The sequence below is a fragment of the Malaya genurostris genome, chromosome 3 (genome assembly GCF_030247185.1).
Source record: "Malaya genurostris strain Urasoe2022 chromosome 3, Malgen_1.1, whole genome shotgun sequence".
Taxonomy (NCBI): domain Eukaryota; kingdom Metazoa; phylum Arthropoda; class Insecta; order Diptera; family Culicidae; genus Malaya; species Malaya genurostris.
Window position 1 is genome coordinate 133863876 of NC_080572.1, and position 23018 is coordinate 133886893.

General features: G+C 39.0%; 1 protein-coding gene across 4 annotated transcripts in view; it reads left to right on the top strand.

Moving 5' to 3' along the window:
- The window catches only part of LOC131437280 (myotubularin-related protein 10), a 271863-nt gene that overhangs the window by 236161 nt on the left and 12684 nt on the right, over positions 1-23018 (top strand). For 3 of the 4 annotated variants that reach the window (XM_058606525.1, XM_058606521.1, XM_058606522.1), the window contains 2 exons: positions 6762-6886; positions 6940-7168. The exons of the other annotated variant lie outside the window; for it this stretch is intronic. In XM_058606525.1, coding sequence (XP_058462508.1) covers positions 6762-6886; positions 6940-7168 — 354 coding nt within the window. The remainder of the gene's footprint in view (positions 1-6761; positions 6887-6939; positions 7169-23018) is intronic. 4 annotated transcript variants of the gene reach the window in all.

Here is a 23018-nt window from a genome sequence, read left to right on the forward strand (position 1 = left end):
CGGTTTTGCACTTCCGAATTACGTTTTAGTGGGAGGGGTTCGTCTACCTGTCCGGTTGTATGTACCGAGGGTAATGCACTGTTTGAACTGCAAAAAGATGGGACATTCGGCACCATACTGTTGTAACAAACCACGGTGTGGTAAATGTGGCGAGAGACATGGGGAATACTCATGCAGGAAAACGACCGAAAAGTGTATTTAATGTGGCGAGAATCCGCATGATCTTTTTGAATGCTCCAAGTACAAACAACGCGAGGAAATGCTAAAGCGAACCGTGAGGGAGCATTCTAAACGATCTTACGCGGAAATCCCCAAACGAGTTACTCCCCCTACTCCTAACAATCCGTTTGCTCTTTTGTCGACTGACGCTGATGCTTCTTATGATCCCGGCGCAGGACCTTCTTCTCTTCAGCTAGGAACAAATAGGAAAAGACCAATTATGTCCTCTCCTTACCTTCCTCGCAAAGGTCTAAAAATACTACATCAAAATGAAAATAAAACATTAAAGTTGAACCAAAAAAATTCCGTAGAACCCAAGCCAATACCGCCTGGATTTCTAAAATACAACCAGGAATTTCCTGCGCTTCCAGGGACACCGAAAAACCCAAGTGATCCCAAAACACAACCAGAAAATCCGACAAACTCTGGATTACTAAAATTCTCTGATATCGTGGACTGGATATTAACAGCCTTCAATGTAACTGATTCTCTTAAAAGTATTCTAATGGCTTTATTACCAACAGTAAGAACATTTTTAAAACAGTTGACAGAACAATGCCCCCTCCTTGCAGCGATCGTATCTATCGATGGCTGAACTACCTACAGAAATCAAGAGTATGATCACTATACTCCAGTGGAATTGCAGAAGTATCATCCCAAAACTAGATTCCTTAAAATTTTTGATAAATTCTCGTAACTGCGATGTATTTTCATTGTGTGAAACATGGCTTACTTCAAATATAAACTTTGAATTCCACAATTTCAACATTATACGCCTGGATCGAGAAGACTCCTATGGAGGGGTACCTTTAGGGATCAAAAATGCTATTCATTTTATCGAATTAACATCCCCTCGATCCCGGGCATTGAAGTTGTTGCTTGCCAAATCAAAATTAGAGGCAAAGATCTTTGTATAGCTTCTATCTACATACCTCCCAGAGTCTCGATAGGGCATCGACGACTTGCAGATATCATGGAGCTTCTTCCCACCCCGCGGTTAGTTTTAGGAGACTTTAACTCGCATGGTACGGGGTGGGGCTGCCTATATGATTATAACCGTTCTTCGTTAATTTATGATCTGAGCGACAACTTCAATATGACAATTTTAAATACGGGTGAAATAACACGCAATCCAAGACCGCCAGCCCGCTCTAGTGCGCTGGACTTATCTCTTTGCTCGACCTCACTACAGCTAGATTGCAAATGGAAGGTAATCCCTGATCCCCACGGTAGTGATCACTTGCCGATTTTGGTTTCAATATCCACTGGTGCACAAACACCAACATCAGCCGATATGGCATATGATCTTACGAAAAACATCAACTGGAATTCCTACTCGACCGCGATATCCCAAGCTCTCGAAACGAAACAACCAGATTCGCTAGAAAAAGAATACAAATCTCTAGCTGACTTGATCCTCAGCGCGGCGCTGCAAGCCCAGACCAAACGATTACCCAAAACTACAATCACTACGCGACCTTCAACCCCATGGTGGGACAAGGAATGCTCAGAAATGTATAAAATTGAGTCATCCGCGTATAAAAGATTCGGCAACAGTGGGAATCGCGAAGACTACGAAAAATACGCATCGTTAGAAAAGACTATGAAAAATCTGATCAAAGCGAAAATACGGGGCTACTGGCGTCGGTTCGTCAATGGGCTATCTAGGGAAACATCGGTGACCACTCTGTGGAATACAGCCCGTCGCATGCGAAATGGAAACATTAATAATGAGTCTGTACAACATTCAAGTATCTCGGAGTCTGGTTCGATTCCAAAGGTACCTAGGGATGTCACATTAGGTATCTGAAACGAAAATGCCAAAAAAGAATCAACTTTTTGCGTACAGTAACCGGAACTTGGTGGGGAGCTCATCCAACAGATCTAATAAGGCTGTACCAAACAACGATATTATCAGTGATGGAGTATGGATGTTTCTGTTTCCGTTCCGCCGCGAAAATACATTTCATCAAGCTGGAGAGAGTCCAGTATCGTTGTTTGCGTATAGCCTTACGTTGTATGCAATCGACTCATACGAGGAGTCTCGAGGTGCTGGCGGGAATCCTTCCGTTGAAAAACCGTTTTTGGCATCTTTCATATCGACAACTCATTCGATGTAGTGTCTTAAATCCGTTGGTTATCGATAACTTTGAACGGCTAGTCGAGCGTAATTCTCAGACCCGATTTCTGACATTTTACTTTGATTTCATGTCACATAACAATAATTCTTCTTCATACAATCCTCACAGTGTTCATTTCTTTGATACTTCTAATTCTACTGTGTTTTTCGACACATCCATGAAAGAAGATCTTTGTGGAATTCCGGATCCCGTACGCCCTCAAGTGATCCCAAATATTTTTAATGACAAATTTAAAAAAGTCGACTGTAATAAAATGTTTTACACTGACGGATCACATCTCGACGGGTCCACTGGCTTCGATATTTTTAATGAAAATTTCACCGTCTCCTATAAACTCAGTGATCCAGCTTCAGTTTACTTCGCAGAACTAGCTGCAATTCAGTATACCCTTGAGATCATTGAAACTTTGCCCAGAGACCATTACTTCATTGTATTGGACAGTCTCCGCTCTATCGAGGCTCTTCGCTCAGTGAAGCCTGGAAAGTACTCACCGTATTTCCTGGGGAAAATACGGGAACAACTGAGTGCTTTATCTGAAAAATCATACTGGATTACCTTGGTTTGGGTCCCATCCCATTGTTCCGTAAGGGGCAATGAGATGGCAGACTCACTGGCCAAGGTGGGCGCATTACATGGTAAAACCTATGAGAGACCAATCTGCTTCAATGAATTTTTCAGTCGTTCTCGTCAAGAGGCACTCGTCAGCTGGCAAACCTCCTGGAATGACGGAAGTCTAGGACGGTGGTTACATTCCATTATACCACAGGTATCGACGAAAGCTTGGTTCCGAGGGTTGGATGTGAACCGAGACTTTATTCGGACAATATCAAGGCTTATGTCCAACCACTACTTGCTCAAAGCGCATCTTTATCGTGTGGGCCTTCCTGAGAGTAATCACTACGCTTGCGGTGACGGATACGACGACATCGAACATGTTGTTTGGGTGTGCTCCGAGTATTGTGACGCCAGACTCCAGCTAATCGATTCCCTTCGGGCCCGAGGTAGACCACCTTATGTTCCAGTCCGTGACGTTCTGGCGACCCGAGATCCTCTTTACATGACCTACCTCTATAACTTCTTAAAAGCCATAGACGTCCAAATCTAGTGCCCTCTTTTTCTCTTCATTCTACAGCCCAACTCATCCTTCTCTTCTATGGAACGGTATGGTATATGATGAACGATTCCTCGGACTGCAGAAAACGCCAAAAATGTCCTACAGTGCTGGTCAACCACTACTACACCACAACCGGAAGAAACATGAAAAAGCCAACCGGAAAACGCAAAAACAAGCTGTGCATAAATATGAATTGTTAATTACAAGATTTATTGTTCATCAGGTCCCACCCTCCTGATACTCCTTTACTAACCCTAGGGGAGTAGGTCACTCCTTAATATGGCTTCCCTTCCATCTCTTTCTAACAACAAGACCAACGGCCACGTTAAGCTAACCGCAATGAGCCAAATAAAAGCATTTTATTAAAAAAACATAATTCTTGCGACATGGCATCGGAAATATTATCACAATTTTATGATAAAATTTTCAGTTGTGTGACATAGTCTCAAATAGTTCAAAATTAAACTTTTCTGAAATGTTTGGTATAAACAAAGTGTCAAAGAGGATAATTCATAAGGCGCGTTTGACTTTCTCGTATTTTGAAAGCTCATAGCTCAGTGATCTATAGAAGGATTTATATAATCCAACTACCAATAGAATCGAAAATTTTCAACTTGAACGTGTATTGCAACAACATTGAAGTTTTTCAATAGTACACTATTGAAAAACCTGTTTGATTTCAGATGTCAGACACACGAGAGCAACATCGAGGACCTGTCGTCTCACTGTTTCCCGTTCTGCGAACAGGAAAGGAATTTTAGCAAAGGGGCTGTCCGTACACCGCTGCCAGTAGCAGGTATAAAATGAAATGTGATGTGAGAAATAGCGTCATTTAAGTTAAAGCAGCCACTCTGAACGTACGAGACACCGTCAGCACGATGGCACCGAAAACCGGTAGAAAGGCAGCCAAAAAGTCCAGCAAGGCCCATTCAAAGCGCTTTTCAGTGCTAAAGATAATCATAAAGAACTAGTTGAATTTTGTCGCTTTCCTACCATTTTCCGAAACAAGACACACACGAGAAGTTTAAATAATTTGTACCGTCACTAACACATTCAATTACGAACGGCAATGCAAAAGTGGAAGTGATGATGTTGAACACATCTTTACACTAGTATACAAATATGCCGTGCGAAACAGAGTTGCCACGTATACAGATCAATATGTATTTTTGTCGTGAATACTTTAGTATGCGGCCGAAAACAAAAATGAACTAATTGTTTGAACAAAGGTTTTCATTTGTTCAAAAAATTTGGTTGATTTGCGCATTTTACTTTCCAGGCGTATCAGAACTGGCTAAACTTATTATTATTATTATCATTATAATTTTTAGTATTAAAATTAGTCTTGCATATCGAAGATCGTCGATACATTTCAGACCAGGCCATTGCAATTGTCTGGTACTGAAATTTCGAGAAGAATCTGATATCTTCGAGCTTCATAGCTTCAATAAAAATAAACTATAGTAAATTTCAAAAGGAATTGTTTCAGGTTTGGAATATATAGTTGTAGAATAGTAGCTGTTTAATGTAACTAATCTGTATTTTAATGTAGATGCATTGCTTCAAACTCTATTAGCGAAAAAGAGGAAAGCTTGCACAATTCATACAATCAATCAACTAACTGATATTCGGAAAAGTGATGGGAGCGTGTCAGTTTTTTCGTATTCACGACATCCAGTTATGTCTCAGACATTACCCACCCGCCTTTTTGCACTTCAAAAATTAAATTTATTTGACTTCTTTGTTTTAGAGAAAAGTATTTCAACTCGATGCTTTCAGTATGCATGTTTATAAATTATCTGATTAAGTAAACTTAGTTCAACGCTGTGGAGCTGAACTTCTTGGAGAGTCGTTTCTAAAGACAAAATAGATATCGGTAGCACATTACTTATGTACTTTTTGTACCTTAACATACAGGGTCCGTCATGTAACTTTTTTTAACATGCAATAAAACCCAAACGGTTCATCCGATTTCAAAATTTATTTTTTCATATTAATGTAAAATCGTTCCAGTTAATTGTGGAATATAATTTCATTCAAATGGCTGCCTCGGCTGGCCTTGCAGTACGCCATACGGTCGGTCCAGTTTTTTAGTACATTTTAGATTGTATGCAGCATTATTTCAGCTATGGCTGCACGAATGTTGTCCTTCAAGGCTTGAATTGTCTCTGGCTTGTCCACATAACACTTATCTTTGACAGCCCCCCAAAGATAATAGTCTAACAGCTTCAAATCACAGCTCCGAGGCGGTCAAACGACATCCGAATTTTGACTGATAATTCAATCTTCGAAGACTGTGCGCAGAAGATCGATCGTAGCGTTGGCTGTGTGGCAGGGAGCGCCGTCTCGTTGGAACCAAATATTGTTCAAGTCTTCCTCTTCAAGTAACGGGAAGAACCAATCGCTAATCATGGCGCGGTAGCGCTCGCCATTGACCGTGGCGGCGGCTCCTGCCTCATTTTCGAAGAAAAATGGCCCAATGATGCCGCCACACCAAAATTCGCACCAACCCGCACTCTCTGAGAATGCATCGTGCGGGTTTTCCGTCCCCCAGATGCGACAGTTTTGCTTATTAACATACTCGCCGAGATGAAAATGTGCCTCATCCGAGAAGATGATTTTTTTGTCACACATTCCGCAACATTACCATGATTTTCAAAGTAAAACTGCACTATTTTCACGCGTTCCTCAAGCGTATACACAACCATTTTCGTTCAGCGGATGGATAAAACTAAGTTTCTGTCGAATCAGAAGGTGACATTAAGGTTACCAATGACGAAATAACCGCTAGTTTAAAAAAATGTTAGATGGTGGACCCTGTATGACTGATTTAGAGTATTTTTATATTTCTAAGACCATTGCAAGTGTCGCTTGGTCATTCGGGTACGTTAATTTAAGATTAAGTTTCTATTCTTTCTTGCTCCATAATCTACTTCATATTCACATCATCTCATATTAACAAAACTCATGCAGTGCTACGACGTCGAAGTTGCGTAGATTAGGGAGGAATATGTCGATTATTCCGGGTCGTATTACCTCGTCACAGAACCTTCGTGCTTGCTCTGTATAACGTCCCAGCTAACAAAAATCTTTGAAAGCTGCACATACATATACACACAGACATTTTCCGATCTTGTCGAGCTGAGATGAATGGTATATAACACTAGCGGTCTATTACCTTTCTATGGAGAAACGCGGAAAGCTTGGAGCATCGCAATATTTATGTCTCGTACTTTATACATAAGTTGTAAGTACTGTATAAAATAAATTATTATATTTTTTTGCAGAATTTTCGAACATTTACGCTCGGATTTAAAAAAGCTGGAATTGGTAAAGGAAAGTATATCGCCGATGCTTTAGTGAAATTTGCATTTCCTGCTAAGCATAATTTATTGTTTTTGTACAACTATAAGTAAGTAATTTCTTGTACCAGGAAAACATTTTTTTTTAATTCCTTTGTTATAGAGAAAAGTATATCAATTCGAAGCGTTCAGTATGCATGTTCAATAAATTATCTGATTGGGTGAATGAAGTTCATCGCTGTGGTGCTGAAACTGGATGGAGAGTCGTTTCTAAAGACAAAATGGATATCGATAGCACATTACCTATGTACTTTGTTGTACCTAAACATATGACTGATTTAGAGTATTTTAATATTTCTAAAAGCTTTCGCAAGTGTCGTTCGGCCATTTGGGTAAGTTGATTTAATATCAAGTTGCTATTCTTCCTTGCTCGATAATCTACTTCATATTCATATTAACTCATCTACAATCAGGCTCGTACTCTGGATTGAGATTGCTTATGTACCTAATTTTCGGTGTGTCTTTTACGGGTGTTTTTAACAGGCACCTAATACTTCTACTAAAACTGTTATTGTATTACATTTCTTTACGTTTACTGTCTTGTTATTTCTGTAACACATGTTTTATTTATCTGTTTTCGATCTCGAAAGGGGCTAGGGATACCACCCCCCCCTCCCCACCAAACTTTGGGTACGTGACTGTCTACAATGCTAAAATAAAAGTATTAACTTTTATTGATTCATATAAGGTGTAAAATGTCTAAGCCAAGTCACGTAAGCTATATAATTTCAGTATAATGAACTAAAACAAATAATGCATATTTATAGATGATTAATATCCTTGAAAGTGGCAGAGTGCAGTAAAATAGATCGGGTGTAATCGAGTGACGATTTATTACTGGTCGTCGTAGAGTGTGACCATTTAGAAGATTGTTGGTTTGTGCAAAATGCACGTATCTCGATTTCTTCATGCTTCGCCTTCGGCACATCAGTGCTAAAGCAGTTCAAATCTCTTGCTATCTCCGCCTAGCAGTTAAATTTAAACCGCTAAGCTTAAAATGACCTGTTTAAAGAAACTAATTTAAACTATTCTGATCAGTATTTAGAATTGTACCGTTCTTGTTTGCGACAGTTAGGGTCGTCGTAACTCAGTAGCTACTTTGTTTACATTCCCTCTCAAGCTGACAATCCAAGATAAAATATAATATATCGGAGCTGAGTGGCTTCTAGCGGGTTCGTGAAAAGATCCTTTTTGTCATAATTTTGAACGTCATAACTCAATCATTTGTTAATATTCTTCGCGTTTCGCCTCATCAGTGCTTGAAGCAGTTCAAATTCTTCTGCCATCGCCTACTTGCAGTTCAATTTACATCTCTAAGCAGACGCAATATTATTTCTGCCGTTACCGAGTGACCGTTACCATATCATCAGAAATATGGTCAGCAATTTATGATTAAATTTCCAGTAGTATAAAATAATCACATACAAATCAAAATCGAAGATTTTTAAAATGTTTGATAGGAACGACCATTAAGGTTAAATTTAGTGTTGAAATAAGGCGCGCAAAATTCCAAGCACATCAATTGAACGAATCATCACACAAAGCGTGTCGTGCAAAATATGTGTGTATATAACAAAAATGTGCACTCGATTTTTTCAGAAACTTAGTTTTAATGAAATGTCTCTTGATCTCATAGGTTGCTATTGAATTTTACCCGGATCGGATTTCCGGTTCTGGATGACCGAGTAGAATGTTTTTACACATGCATGAAGAAAAAGTGCACTCGTTTTTCTCAGAGACAACTCAACCGATTTTCTTCAACTATGATTCAAATCAAAAGCCTTATAATCCCATGATTTGCTATTGAATTTCATCTGGATCCGACTTCCGGTCACGGGGTAATATGTGAAAAATGAATTAGAAACGTGCAATCGATATTTTCAGAGAATGCTCATCCAATTTTCACAACCATAGGTTCGAATGAAAAGTCTTACAACCCCATATAACTTTACCAAATCTCATCCGGGTAAGACCTTCGGTTCCAGAATTACAAACTGATAGGTATGAAAATTGCATTTTCTGGAGCGTGTTTTGCCATTCTCATAGGATATGCAATCACTGTGAAAACTGACCTTTTAATCAAGGCCCGGAGGACCGAATGTTACATACCGTTCGATTCAGCTCGACGAACTGATAAAATGTCTGTGTGTGTATGTGTAACAAAAATATGTACTTACTTTTCTCGGAGATGGCTTAACTGATTTTCACATTTTTGATTCAATGAAAGGTCTTATGATCCCATAGCTTGCTATTGAATTTCGTCTCGATCCAATTTCTGGTTCAGGAGATGTAGGGTGTGCACCAAAAAAATGGAAAAGGAACTTAATATTTTCAAAGGTGGTGTGGCGTTTCGAATCGGTTGAATAAAGGTCAGAGACGTTTTTACTATTAAAGACTGTAATATTTATTCTCTCTTGCTTAGCTCCGCGCACGCGGTAATTCACTCTTTTTGACAACTGTCGCTACCCACGTTTCAGGGTGGTATGCAACTCGTTCGCATCCCACAGAGCCCCCCCAGTTACACAAGAAATCTGATACGGTGTCCGCTTGGTGTAACTTTAGTTTTACAATCGTCCGGAGGATAATCCTTCAAATCAGCGTTGCATGTGAAGGCAGGCTTTAGTCGATCAATGGATATTCGTTGGGTTTTTCCGGAAATCAACAAGTCCATGAATTTATTATCACGCTTCACCACCTGATACGGACCTTCGTATGGGTGTTGAAGGGGTCTTTTCACCGAATCCACTCTGACAAACACGTGAGTACAAGAATTTAACTCTGCTGCGACGAATGCTTTTGAATGACCATGTCGGCTTGGTTTGGGTGGCTTCACCTTTTCGAACGTGCGATGCAACTGTTTACAAAAATCCGTCCGATCAACTGTGGAGGTAGGAGAATCGAAGAATTCACCAGGAATGCGCAAACTTTGACCCTATACCAAATCTGCCGCCGAACACTTTAATTCTTGCCGAATTGCAACCCGTAGTCCAAGCATGATCATCGGTAATTCGACGTACCAATTCTTCGGGTTCACGCACATAATTGAGGCTTTCAGAGTCCCGTGGAAACTTTCGACGATTCCGTTAGCTTGCGAGCGGTACGCAGTTGTCCTGATGTGGTGAACGCCGAGCATTTTAGTTAACTCGTGGAACAGTTCCGATTCGAACTGGCGGCCTTGGTCTGTTGTAATGATTTCTGGAACGCCAAATCTTGCGATGCAATGTGAATACAACGCATGTGCTGTAGTGTTTGCTGTGATGTCCATCAGTGGAACAACCTCCGGCCAGCGAGTAAACCGATCAATCATCGTGAGAAGATACCGATGCTCTTGCGACGGAGGAAGTGGTCCAACAATATCAATATGAACATGTTGAAACCGAGCCTTTGGAAGAGGGGACGTAGTGTGGCGTTGTACCTTCGAACGCTGACATGACACGCAATGCTTGACGAAGCTGTTGATATCGGAGTTCATGGAAGGCCACACGAAGCGTTGCGTTATTAAGTTCCTGGTTGCTCGTGTTCCGGGATGTGCTATCCCATGGAAATAGGTCATAACATCCATGCGATGAGGTTTTGGTACAAATAGACGAAGCCGACCTGTCGCAATATATTTGATTACTGCGGTCGGGTAAGGATTTTTGTTCGAATTTCAAAGATGTGTTGGTGGATTTCATTAAAGCATGTAGTTCCGTATCGTTTTTCTGGTCACGACTAATCGCTTCGAAATCAATAGACGTTGGAGCAAGTATACTGTCAACACGCGATAGCGCATCGGCGGTGATATTATCTCTACCACTGATGTGCCTGATGTCCGCTGTGAATTGGGATATGAATTGTAAATATCGCTCCTCGTGTGGCAAACGTGAGCAGGATGCGGTTGCCAAAGCAAAAGTTAATGGATGATGATCCGTGAAAATAGTAAAGTTCCGTCCTTCAAGGAAATGTCGGAAATACTTTACAGCCATTTTCATAGCGGTCAGTTCACGGCCAAATGTGGAGTAATTGCACTGAGATTTTGTAGTTGAGCTGTTGTAAAACTGCCCCTGCAGCCGTATTTGAAGCATCGATCATAAGGCTGAGTCGTTTTTCTGAATCGGGGTAATAAAGAAGTGTGGATTCTGCCAGATGCTCTGACGGAGATGATGATGCTATGCAGATGTCATCTATCAAAACCACCACAAAATCCAATTCTCCGAAAATTTTGTTCATATACCGCTGGAATGTTTGACTGGCATTGCACAAGCCAAATTGCATTCGCGTGAACTCGAATAACCCAAACGGGGTTATTACTGCCGTTTTGGGAATGTCGTCTTCTTCCAAGGGGAATTTGGTGATAAGCCCTTTCTAAGTCTATAGTGGAGAAGGTGGATTTACCGTGGAAAGAGTGCAGTAGATCGTGAATATGAGGAACTGGATATCGATCTGGAACAAGCGGCGGTAGTCACCAACGAACCTCCATTGGCCGTTTTTCTACAGCACACAATGCAGCGGACTTGCCCAGCTGCTGCTTGTTTGGCGGCAGATCCCCAAGTCACACATCACACGGAATTCTTCTTTAGCTGCTTTCACTTTTTCGGGATGCATCCGTCGTGCTTTCGATGCTGCTGGAGGACCTCGCGTCACCAATGAGGCGTTTCGAACCAGTTGAATAAAGGTCAGAGACGTTTTTACCATTAAAGACTGTAATATTTATTCTCTTTTACTTAGCTCCGCGCTCGCGGTAATTCACTCTTTTTGACAACTGTCGCTACCCACGTTTCAGGGTGGTATGCAACTCGTTCGCATCCCACAGTGGCTTTAATTGAATTTTATTTAAATTCGATTTCTGGTTCTGGAGTTATAGGGTAATATGTGTAAATTTAAAAAAAACACAAATCAACTGTGTAATATTAAACTGTGTAAATTAAAAAAAAAACTTGCACTCAATTTTCTCGGCAATGGCTCAACCGATTTTCACAAACAACGACTCAAACGAAAGGTACTGAAGTTATTCAAAATTTTTTTAGAGCATTTCATCCAGACCTGACTTTCAGTTTCGGAACTAGAGAGCGATAAGTGTAAAATCTTCAATTTCGTGAGTGATTTTCACAAACGATGGCAAAAACATGTATAAATCCCATAGCTAACTGATAAATTCTCCTAGTTTGCAGAACTATTTAGTTTGTCAGCATATATACTTAATTCGTCAGTGCTTGTTCCTAGCAACGCAGTCGTGAAGGAAAACTAGTCTCCTTTCAAACAAGCCAAGTAGCAACAAAAATATCTTTTCACGGGCACTGGTCACTGCCATTGACATAGTGATTTCGGTTCGCGGCTCTCGGTATTTTGGTACAACTTCGATAGAAAGTCGGATGAACTTTCTACTAAAGATCGCAAGCTCAGCTTGTACTAAAATCTTCGGGCTTCACCAGAATGAAAATGTTAGGAGTTTAAAAACCCATAGTTGGGAAGAGTAGGGCGTCAGTCAGTTTCAAAGAGCTCGCGGAGATTAGCTGCATGTCACGGTCGTTATAGTTTAGAGCGTAGGCAGTGAAACTTTAGGACGAAATAAAAATATTATTCATTGCGCGATTAACACTAAAAAGAAAAAGGTCGTTTTGGTGTTAATAATCGTTTTCAAGTAGTACCAATCCGTGTACAATATCGTTGTAAAAAAAGAATCCACTAAATGTGGCTGACAGAAAAGCACAAAAGCAGTTTTGAATAGTGATAAATAAAAGTAAATATCGGATTTGTCAGCACATAGCCTGATGGTAGCAAGTGCAGAAGAAACTTCGTGAACAAAACAGCACAAGAAACGTAGATCCACTTTAGTGTTACCGAGAAGAGATAACAAGTGATTCTGACAAAACATATAGCACAAGATGCGTAGATCCACTTTAGTGTTACAGAGAAAAGATAACAAGTGATAACAGTTTTTTGCGAAGATTTTTCTGCTATTGTGTAGTTCGCCGCCATAGTTTAATAACCTTAATTGTGAAGTAATAAAAGTATATAAAAGAAGTTTAAAGAAGAACAGAAAAAAGAGATTAGTATTTCTAATTGTGAAGAACACCCCCCCAAACCTCTGTACACGCCACTCGGACTGCGCGGCAGAATACAGGTTATTCATTTTGGTGACAGCGGCACTGGTCGCGGGGAGGAAAGAAGCGGTAAGGAAAGACCGATAGTGCTAAAGGAAAAGAATTGAAGGCAAAAATAATGATCAACGAATTAATACTAATAGGGTGAGTAATGGAAAATTGATCACTGTTATAGTATTTACTCTGATCGGAGCTGGCAGGAGCATTTTATTTGTTAACGTTTTTGACACGGTCAACACGGAGCACATGTACCAGAGAACACGTAGTAATAAAAAAAAACTCGCGATAATACTATTGACCTTTCTAAATGAACAGTAAAACGACCAGCAAAACAGCTGGCATTGGTTATATGTTTATAAAGTCAAGGTGACTGCGAGAGGGGCCAACCGAACCTTACGCGTATGAGTGAGGAAATCGGAATTTTCACGCATCATTTTACGAGTAAGCAACGGTAGCCGTTCTTGGACAGGAGTGCATGCCATGAAGTATATATTTAAAAAGATGGAAAATCAACTCGTATGGGCGGAGCCTACAGCAAAATGCGTTGCTAGGCAACACATCAAAACGATCGCGGCCATATTTGCGGCTAGAAGTTTAGCAACCAAATCACGAATAGAGTACGGGGGAAAGAAGCGGTATTGAATCAGTGCACGTGACGCGACGTCATTAATACAAGTTGCACGCATACCGCAACAGGAATCAAACGGCTGCATCGAGCCTGTATCTGCCTTGTCTGACCTAGGTGAAGGGTATCTGAAAAGACAACAAGTATCTGCATTGTTTGGCTTCATAGACACCAAGGCGGTAAACAATAGAACAACACACCATTCTTTTCTCTCGGAGGTATATATGACAGTATACTTATTGGGCAACTAGACCAAGCCTAAAAAGTTACGCGGAGCACCAAGCCTGAAAAAAAGTTGGAACGGTAATAATAAAACTAAAATCGGTCGATCGAACATAAGTCCAATGAGAATCACTACGACATCGTCGGAACCATTCGAGAAATTGTATATGGACATAGTAGTATTACCTGAGTCAGAATGGGGTAACAGATACAGACTCGTTATGCAAGACGATCTGACTAGATATTGAATTGTAGCACCGATGGAAAATCAGGGGAGTGCCACGGTCGCGCAAACGTTAAATTAACAGTAAACATCATACAATGATACGTTGACATTAGAATTCAACGAAAAACTTAACACCCAAGTGTAAGAAAAACACCCAATAAGGTAAAAGTATTAAAAAAATACCAAGAAGGGAAAAATATCAGCGAAATATGTAAGATGAAAGTCAAAATGAACCAATTCTAACACGAGAAAAGATAAATACTATCAGAAAGATATAACACTTACGTTTTACTATGTCATGGGATAAAAAATACGAGAGTCAATAGGGAATAAATTATATGTATATGCAATGAAACGAACACAATGAAAACAAGTGGACACCAAACGGAGAAAGAAAAATAAGGTGAAATTGATGATTATTAGCAGACAAATCGGGAACATGATAAAGAAACATCAGAGGGAAAATAGTACAATAGGATACATTGTCAGAGAAGATATATATTGGGGGAAAACATATAAAGGAGAAAAGCGGAATATTCTTAAAGGAATTGAAACGTATGAAAAAATGATAAATTTAAGAGGAGGATTATAGATGTGAGAAAAATGATTTCTTGGGAGGAAGCTATAATGCTAAAAATTAAAATGAACTGGGGAAAAGTTACCATTCGTTTAAAAAAAGGAGAGTACATTACTCAAGGGAAGTAAACAAAATGGCACAGAATACGGTTATAATGTTTTAAATAAGGAGAATTTCTGTGGTGAAACAATGAAATTCCCGGAATGGGAAAAAATATATGCGTACTATATGAATGCATTGATGATTTCTAAAGTGCAAATTACGCACTCAAATTTAGATGTTAATAATGTACAGATACGACAATATGGACATGTAAAAGTTACAAAAACACAATGAAATAAAGATACAACAAATAATTAAAATATTATATACAAAAGAATTCATGGGGGTTAAAAAAAGCATATATGTGAAAACTCTGTCACTAACAAACTAATAATATTAGAATCCTCCAGAGAAAAAGAGATAGGAATTGGCAGCATAAAGGGAAATAGTTTGGAAACAACATAACAAGACAAAAAAGTCGGGTGAGTAATGTCAGAGACATAACTGGATGTCGTGAATACGAAAAAACTGACACGCTCCCATCACTTTTCCGAATATCAGTTAGTTGATTGATTGTATGAATTGTGCAAGCTTTCCTCTTTTTCGCTAATAGAATTTGAAGCGATACACCTACATTAAAGTACAGATTAGTTACATTAAACAGCTACTATTCTACAACTATATATTCCAAACTTGAAACAATTCCTTTTTAATTTGCTAATATAGGAAGCTAGGTACAACAAATTTGTAGTTTATTTTTATTGAAGCTATGAAGTTCGAAGATATCTGATTCTTCTCGAAATTCCAGTACGAGACAATTGCAATGGCCTGGTCTGAAATGTATCTACGATCTTCGGTATGCAAGAGTGATTCTAATAATAATAATAATAATAATAATAATAATACATATTAATCTGTATATATGGCAACCCTGTTTCGCAAGGCATATTTTCACACGACCCCATACTAGTATAAAGATGTGTTCAACATTCGCTTCCGCATTGCCGTTCGTAATTGAATGTGTTAGTAATGGTACAAATCTGCTTTTCTACCTGTTTTCGGAGCCATCGTTCTGACGGTGTCTCGTACGTACAGAGTAGCTGCTTAAACTTAAATGACGCTATTTCTCACATCACATTTCCTTTTATACGTGCTAGTGGTAGCGGTGGACGGACTTCCCCTTTGTTAGAATTCCTTTCCTATACGCAGAACGGGAAACAGTGAAACGATATAAAAGAGAGAGTTAGCAGAGCGGCAGCCAGTACTGAATTGGTCGTCGAGCTGTTAAACACGCACACAGGAGGAATAGTTAAGGGCAAGGCAAAGTCCCGCTTAAACCGTGCTGGTCTGAAGTGCCCAGTTGGCGGCAGAATCCATCGTTTACCTCGGAAGGGGAACAACGCCGAGCGTGTCAGTGCTGGTGCATCGGTCTATCTGGCGGCAGTGATGGAGTACTTGGTTGCCGAAGTGTTGGAATTGGCCGGTAACGCTGCCCATGACAACGAAAACGAAAATCATCCCTCGCCATCTGCAGCTGGCCATCCGTTGAAAACCCCGTCCTTTTCAGAATGACCACATCACTGTGATAAAGAAATTTTTAGAATTGCTTTAAGTTTAGCCAGTTCTGATACGCCTGGAAAGTAGAATGCGCAAATCAAGTGGAAACTGAGATGGTTCTCGTGTGTGTCTTGTTTCGGCAATGGGCCTTGCTGGACTTTTTGGCTGCCTTTTTCGGTGTCATTGTGCCGACGGTGTCTCGTGCATTCATATCGGGAAACAATGAGACGACAGGTCCTCGATGTTGCTGTCGTGTGTCTTGTTTCGGGAAGAGTTGCTCAGCAAATGGTAGGAAAAATGAACCATTCAACTTTTATATGGATTTTTATTCCATTCAACTTTTATATGGATTTATATTTTATATTCGCGTTCTGATTGGCTGGTGCTGTCATGGGTTAAATCAAACAGGTTTTTCAATAGTGTACTATTGAAAAGCTTCAATATTGTTGTAATACACGTTCAAGTTGAAGATTTTCGATTCTATTGGTAGTTAGATTATATAAATCCTTCTACAGATCACTAAGCTATGAGCTTTAAAAATACGAGAAAGGCAAACGCGCCTTATGAATTATCTTCTTTGATACTCGTTTATACCAAACATTTCAGAAAAGTTTAATTGTGAACTATTTAAGAATATGTCACACAACTGAAAGTTTTGTCATAAAATTGTGATCATATTTCCGATGGCATGTAGCAAGAATTATGTTGATTCGTTAGATATAACCGGAGATATTCACGATCAAAAACTTATCACTCTCTCAGAGGGTAAATTTTGAAAAGGCGCCCCATAGTAGAGTGAGTCGTATTCACGACAAAATTTTTTTTTTATTGAAGGCAACACGGAATTAGAATCTAAGTTACTTTATGGTTACTGTTATTACCGGAAAGGTATTAAAGCCCAGATTTAAGTTTATTTTTAAAAAGGAAAAACAGGAACACACGCCGGAAGAACCAGCTCGGGTAGTTGGGGAGAGGAGCTGCGGCCTGGATACTAGACAACCGACCAGTTTAGAAGCGATTCCAGTAATAGAACGAAGGACGACTTCTGAAGCTATGGAGGCGAAGATGGTAAGGTACCATTAAAATGAATACGGTATAGAAGCTAGTTGTGGGACAGTTTAGAAAAGATGATCTACGGGTTAAAAGGTGCGAGGTACCTCAACGAAAAAAATATACATAAACATGAAAACTTCTCTGCTAAATGAAATTCAGTCGAGATAACATACAGATGAATAAATATATCGACAGATACACTTAAATGCATTAAAGTTAAAAAACAGACTCAACTAATAGAAAGAACAAGTATGATAACGAAAACGAAAAATACGATGCACAAAGATATGACCATGAAAAAAGAATATGATGCACAATCCAGTTATGAAAACATACGTATATAATAATAATAATAATAATAATAATAATAATAATAATAATAATAATAATAATAATAATAATAATAATAACAACAATCATAGAATAGAAAATGGATTACATTAGAGGCACAGAATCATACAAAATGACTAGGAGTTTTTTTTTTACAATTTGGAGTCCTAAACTGTGTGTGTGCACGAAAATAGTCGTCGCAGAAGGAAGGATGTCGGTAGCTTATCCAAGCTACCTAAGAGAACAAGAGGGTGTGGTCGGATGCGGTGGCAAGTTGAAGACAGAGGGAACCGTGGAACCACCAAGATGACAGAAGGAAGAACAGTAGAGTTGAAAAATCGGGGCAGAAAAAAAATACGAATACAGTATGGAAGACCGTGATAACAAATTGAAGTAAAGGCAACGCCAGAAATTGCTGCATCTACAAGTACAACTGATAACAAAACAAGAATGAAGTAAACGCAGCCAACACAGTTAAAGATGACTTGCACGGGTATGCCACAAATTGTTACCCGAATATTTAAGTCAGTGAGCATCGCCAAGCTCAACTGAATACCATAAACAAACATATGAAAATCAAAGTTTATTAATACGTGGAAAACTAAAAACACTACGAAGAAAACAACCACGAAATCAAATGAAATATATGAAAAACCGCTAGGAGCCTCAACACATTTTACCCAAGCTTGAGATCGAGCGTTTCATCACCTCTTGCAGAACGATGACGCCCGAAACTCAAATGAGACAACGAATTCTAAACTATACTCAATGAAGCGAGTGACTAATCAACGAGATGCCTTGATGAGAAGCAACAATACAAAATACCTATACACGACTAATCAACGAGAAGCCAACGAGCTATTAGGAATGAAAAAATGATACGGTACCCAGAGTCCGAGACTAGCAACCGATCGAGCACCCCACAGATAAAGCAACGATAGAAGCATACCATGGAACAGGATGGCGTCAAAGGAGAACACACACACACACACAAGGATCAGCGTAAGGTTAGGAAAAGTAATTCACGTAGTTAGAAAAATGAAAAAATAAAGTTTTTTTTAAACAAGTAAGGCATCCGTAATTATGAAAACAACAATTTTGTGACCCAACCACGAACTTTGTAAACCAACGCAGTCGACTTTATGATAACCCTTCTGGTAACATCAAGCTCCGTAAGTAAGGGGCATGCAGCGCCCTCACAAAAGTTTTTCGTTGAATTTCATTGAACTTGCAGCATTCCAAGAATAGCAACCTAGTCGTGAAACAAGCCTTCATCTTTACGTGAAACAAGCCTTCACCTTTACGTGAAACAAGCCTTCGCCTGCACGTCCTTTCACAGAACTGGTCACTGCCATTGACATAGTGACAGTGGTTTCGGTTCGCGGCTCTCACCACTTTGGTACAACTTGGATAGAAAGTCGGATGAACTTTCTACTTAAGATCGCAAGCTCAGCTTGTACTAAAATCTTCGGGCTTCACCCGAAAGAAAATGTTAGGAGTTCAAAAACCCATAGTTGGGAAGAGTAGGGCGTCAGTCAGTTTGAAAGAGTTCGCGGAGAGTAGCTTCAAGTCACGGTCGTCATAGTTTAAAGAGTAGCCAGTGAAATTTTAGGACGAAATAAAAATATTATTCATTGCGCGATTAACACTTAAAAGAAAAAGGTCGTTCTCGTGTTAATCGTTTTCAAGTAGTACCAATCCGTGTGCAATATCGTTGTAAGAAAAGAATCCGCTAAATGTGGCGGACAGCAAAGCACGAAAGCAGTTTTGAATAGTGATAAGAAAAGAATCCGCTAAATGTGGCTGACAGAAAAGCACGAAAGCAGTTTTGAATAGTGATGAAAAAAGAATCCGCTAAATGTGGCTGACAGAAACGCACGAAAACAGTTTTGAATAGTGATAAGAAAAGAATCCGCTAAATGTGGCTGGCAGAAAAGCATGAAAGCAGTTTTGAATAGTGATAAGAAGAGAATCCGCTAAATGTGGCTGACAAAAAAGTATGAAAGAAGTTTTTGAATAGTGATAAATAAAAGTAAATATCGGATTTGTCAGCACATACCCTGATGGTAGCAAGTGCAAGAAGAAACATTCACTGAGGGATAATAGCTATTATTCGTGAACAAAACATACAGCACAAGATGCGTAGATCCACTTTAGTGTTACCCAGAAGAGATAACAAGTGATTCTGACAAAACATACAGCACAAGATGCGTAGATCCACTTTAGTGTCACCGAGAAAAGATAACAAGTGATAACAGTTTTTTTTGTGAAGGGGAACTCACTTCGATTTCTCAGCGATGCTTGAATCGATTTTCACAAGCTCATGTTGTCTCAAAAGCTACTGTGGAATTTCATCCGGTCTGATTTACGGTTCCACAAATTACAGGGCGATGAGTGTCGAAGCTTTCAAACCGCCATAAAAATGACAATATAAAGTCGGTAGGCAACGGTACACATGTGTAACAAAAAGGCGGGTGGGTGGGTAATGTCAGAGACATAACTGGATGTCGTGAATACGAAAACAACTGACATGTTCCTTAACACTTCCGAATATCAATTAGTTGATCAATTGTATGAATTATGCAAGTATTCCTCTTTTCCACATTTTTCGCAAAAACAAAGAAGGCTTCACTTGATCTCGATTACTGAGAATTTCACACAGCGAAAAGTGCACAAATCAAATCAAACAGTTCTAAATTTACACTAAACTGAGGATATTTACCGAAGGTGCGCGAAGAACAAATCATAATATTTTGTTCTCTTCCTCAGAACGCGTTCTGATTGGCTGGTGTTGACATGGGTCAAATGAGACAGGTTTTTCAATAGTGTACTATTGAAATACTTCAACGCTGTTGCTATACACGTCTAAGTTGAAAAAATTCGATTCTATTGGTAGTTAGATTATATAAATCCTTTCACAGATCACTGAGCTATGAGCCTAAAAATATGAGAAAGGCAAACGTGCCTTATGAATTATTCTCTTTGATACTCGTTTGTACCAAACATTTAAGAAAAGTTTAATTTTGAACTATTCGAGATTATGTCACACAACTGAAAATTTTATTATAAAATTGTGATCATATTTCCGATGGCATGTAGCAAAAATTATGTTGATTCGTTAGATACAACAAGAGATATTCACGATCAAAAACTTATCACTCTCTCAGAGGGTAAATTTTGAAAAGGCACCCCATAGTAAAGTAAGTCGTATTCACGACAAAATATGTACTCACTTTTCTCGGAGATGGCTTAACTGACTTTCACAACTTAGATTCAATGAACCCGTAGCCTGCTATTGAATTTTATCTCGATCCAGTTTCCAGTTCCCATTTTTTTCAAAGATGGCCGAACCAATTTTCACAGACTTAGATTCAAATAAAAGATCTTATGGTCACATAGCCTTCTGTTGAATTTTATTTGAATCCGACTTCCGGTTCCAGAGTTATAGAATAATATGTGGAAATTAAGGAAAAAATATGCACTCAATTTTTTCGGAAATAACTCAACCGATTTTCACAAACAACGACACAAACGAAAGGTACTGAAGTTATTCAGAAAATTTTTAGAATATTTCATCCAGATCTTACTTTCAGTTTCGGAACTAGAGCGCAATAAGTGTAAAATCTTCAGTTTTATGAGTGAGTGGCAACGTACGTGCAGGCACGGAATAAGAAAACACAACATGGCTTCACAAACGATGCACACACCGAAGCTGATTACTTACTCACATGGCCAATTTTCACAAACTTAGGTTCAAAGGCCTTATCGTTCCATACAAAGCTTAAGAATTTTCTCCGGATACAGCTTTTGGTTTCGGAATTACAGGGTGAAGAAAGTTAAAAATTTTACATCGCCACTTTATGCGACGAAGCTAAATCCGTCAAAACATTCCTCAGCAGGACTCGAAACTATTCCAACCGTTAGTCATTGGTAGTATCAAATGAATTCCGGCTATCCTTGAATCCGGTTGAAATCCATAAGGAAACTCAATCTATTTTCTCAGAGATGCATAAGCGCTAAAAAATTTATACTGCCACTTAAAGCGACGAAGTTGTGGATAATATTTGTTGCTGATCATACGAACCAATTTCGTCTATTCCTCTGTCTATTGCTCTGGAAATAAAATTTCGGAAGTAATGGAAATAGTGGTCAAAAATTGCCAAAAGTATCTCACTCATTTTTCTTCAAGATGGCCAAATCGATTTCATAAACTTATAGATTCCAACGATAAGGTATTACCATGGATTCGTTGTGGATAATACTTTCGATTACGAAACTGTAGGGTGTGTTGATTCGTAGATTTTGCTAGATTAAGTGCGAATAAACTTTCCTCTTTCTATTCAATGAACGAGTCATATTTATAATAGTATGACTAATATGAGAAAGGCATATCACTAGGTGGATTAAAACAGTTTTTTTTAATATTGTGACTAACGAGATTCCTAATTCAAACTGACCGAGCAAATCGTAGGAAATTTTGTTTTATATTATTCTCTTATTTTTAGTGTATGCCTGAAATGGAGCTATAAGCTGAGACCCAGACCATAGTGATTCAATAATTATTATTCAATTATCGTTCAGGTACTGTCTAATTTTGCCCAAAATAAACAATTTATTTTTGTTAGTCACGTTTGAACGAATGGCTTCAATTGCACTCAGACTATCTGTGAAGATGAAATAATGGTTTGGAGATAATGTGACGATTACTCTCAAGCTATAATGAACTGCTGCTAACTTTGATATATAAACAGGTGTAGGTTGTTGAAGCCTAAATGAGGCCGAAACATTTCAGTTCAACATACCGAACTCAGTGGCTTCTTCAATTCGTGAATCGTCCGTGTAAAATATTTTTTATGATTAATACATCTGAACTTACTTGAAAATATTTTTGAGATTTCTATCGAGCGTAGGTGGTCAGCACGGAAGAAAAATCCGTTACTGCTGTCATGATTACAAAATCATGAAACCAATCATTTTAACTACTTATGAAACCATGAGCAATAAGTTTTCCCATGAAAATTGATCATGGTCCGAAAATGCATTACTTGAGGAAAGTATTTCTTTCAAAGATCGTAACTACAGTTTTTTACCCGGATTTCTCTTTTTTTTTATTCAATAGTAACATATTTTAAGGCATACTGCTTAAGCTCTTAGATGCCAAGGGCATTTTCTTATTTTAAATTATAACTAACTTAAAACTAGGGTATTATCATTAGGGTAGTGGTGAATTCAGGTCGCAATGGTCGATTCTGGCAGATTCAGTCTGCAGCTGGCAATCGGCAATGGTCGGTGGGTTAAATATGACATTAGTGTCTTCCAGATGACGATTATACGTTTCAACGGGTCCGCGGGAAACACCCCCAGGTCACGGAGACCCAGCGGGTGGCCCGCATGTTGTTCATCGACTGAAGCAGTTTTCCCGTGGGCGATGATTTTGCCTAAGAGAATGAAAAAAGTATAGAGAAGT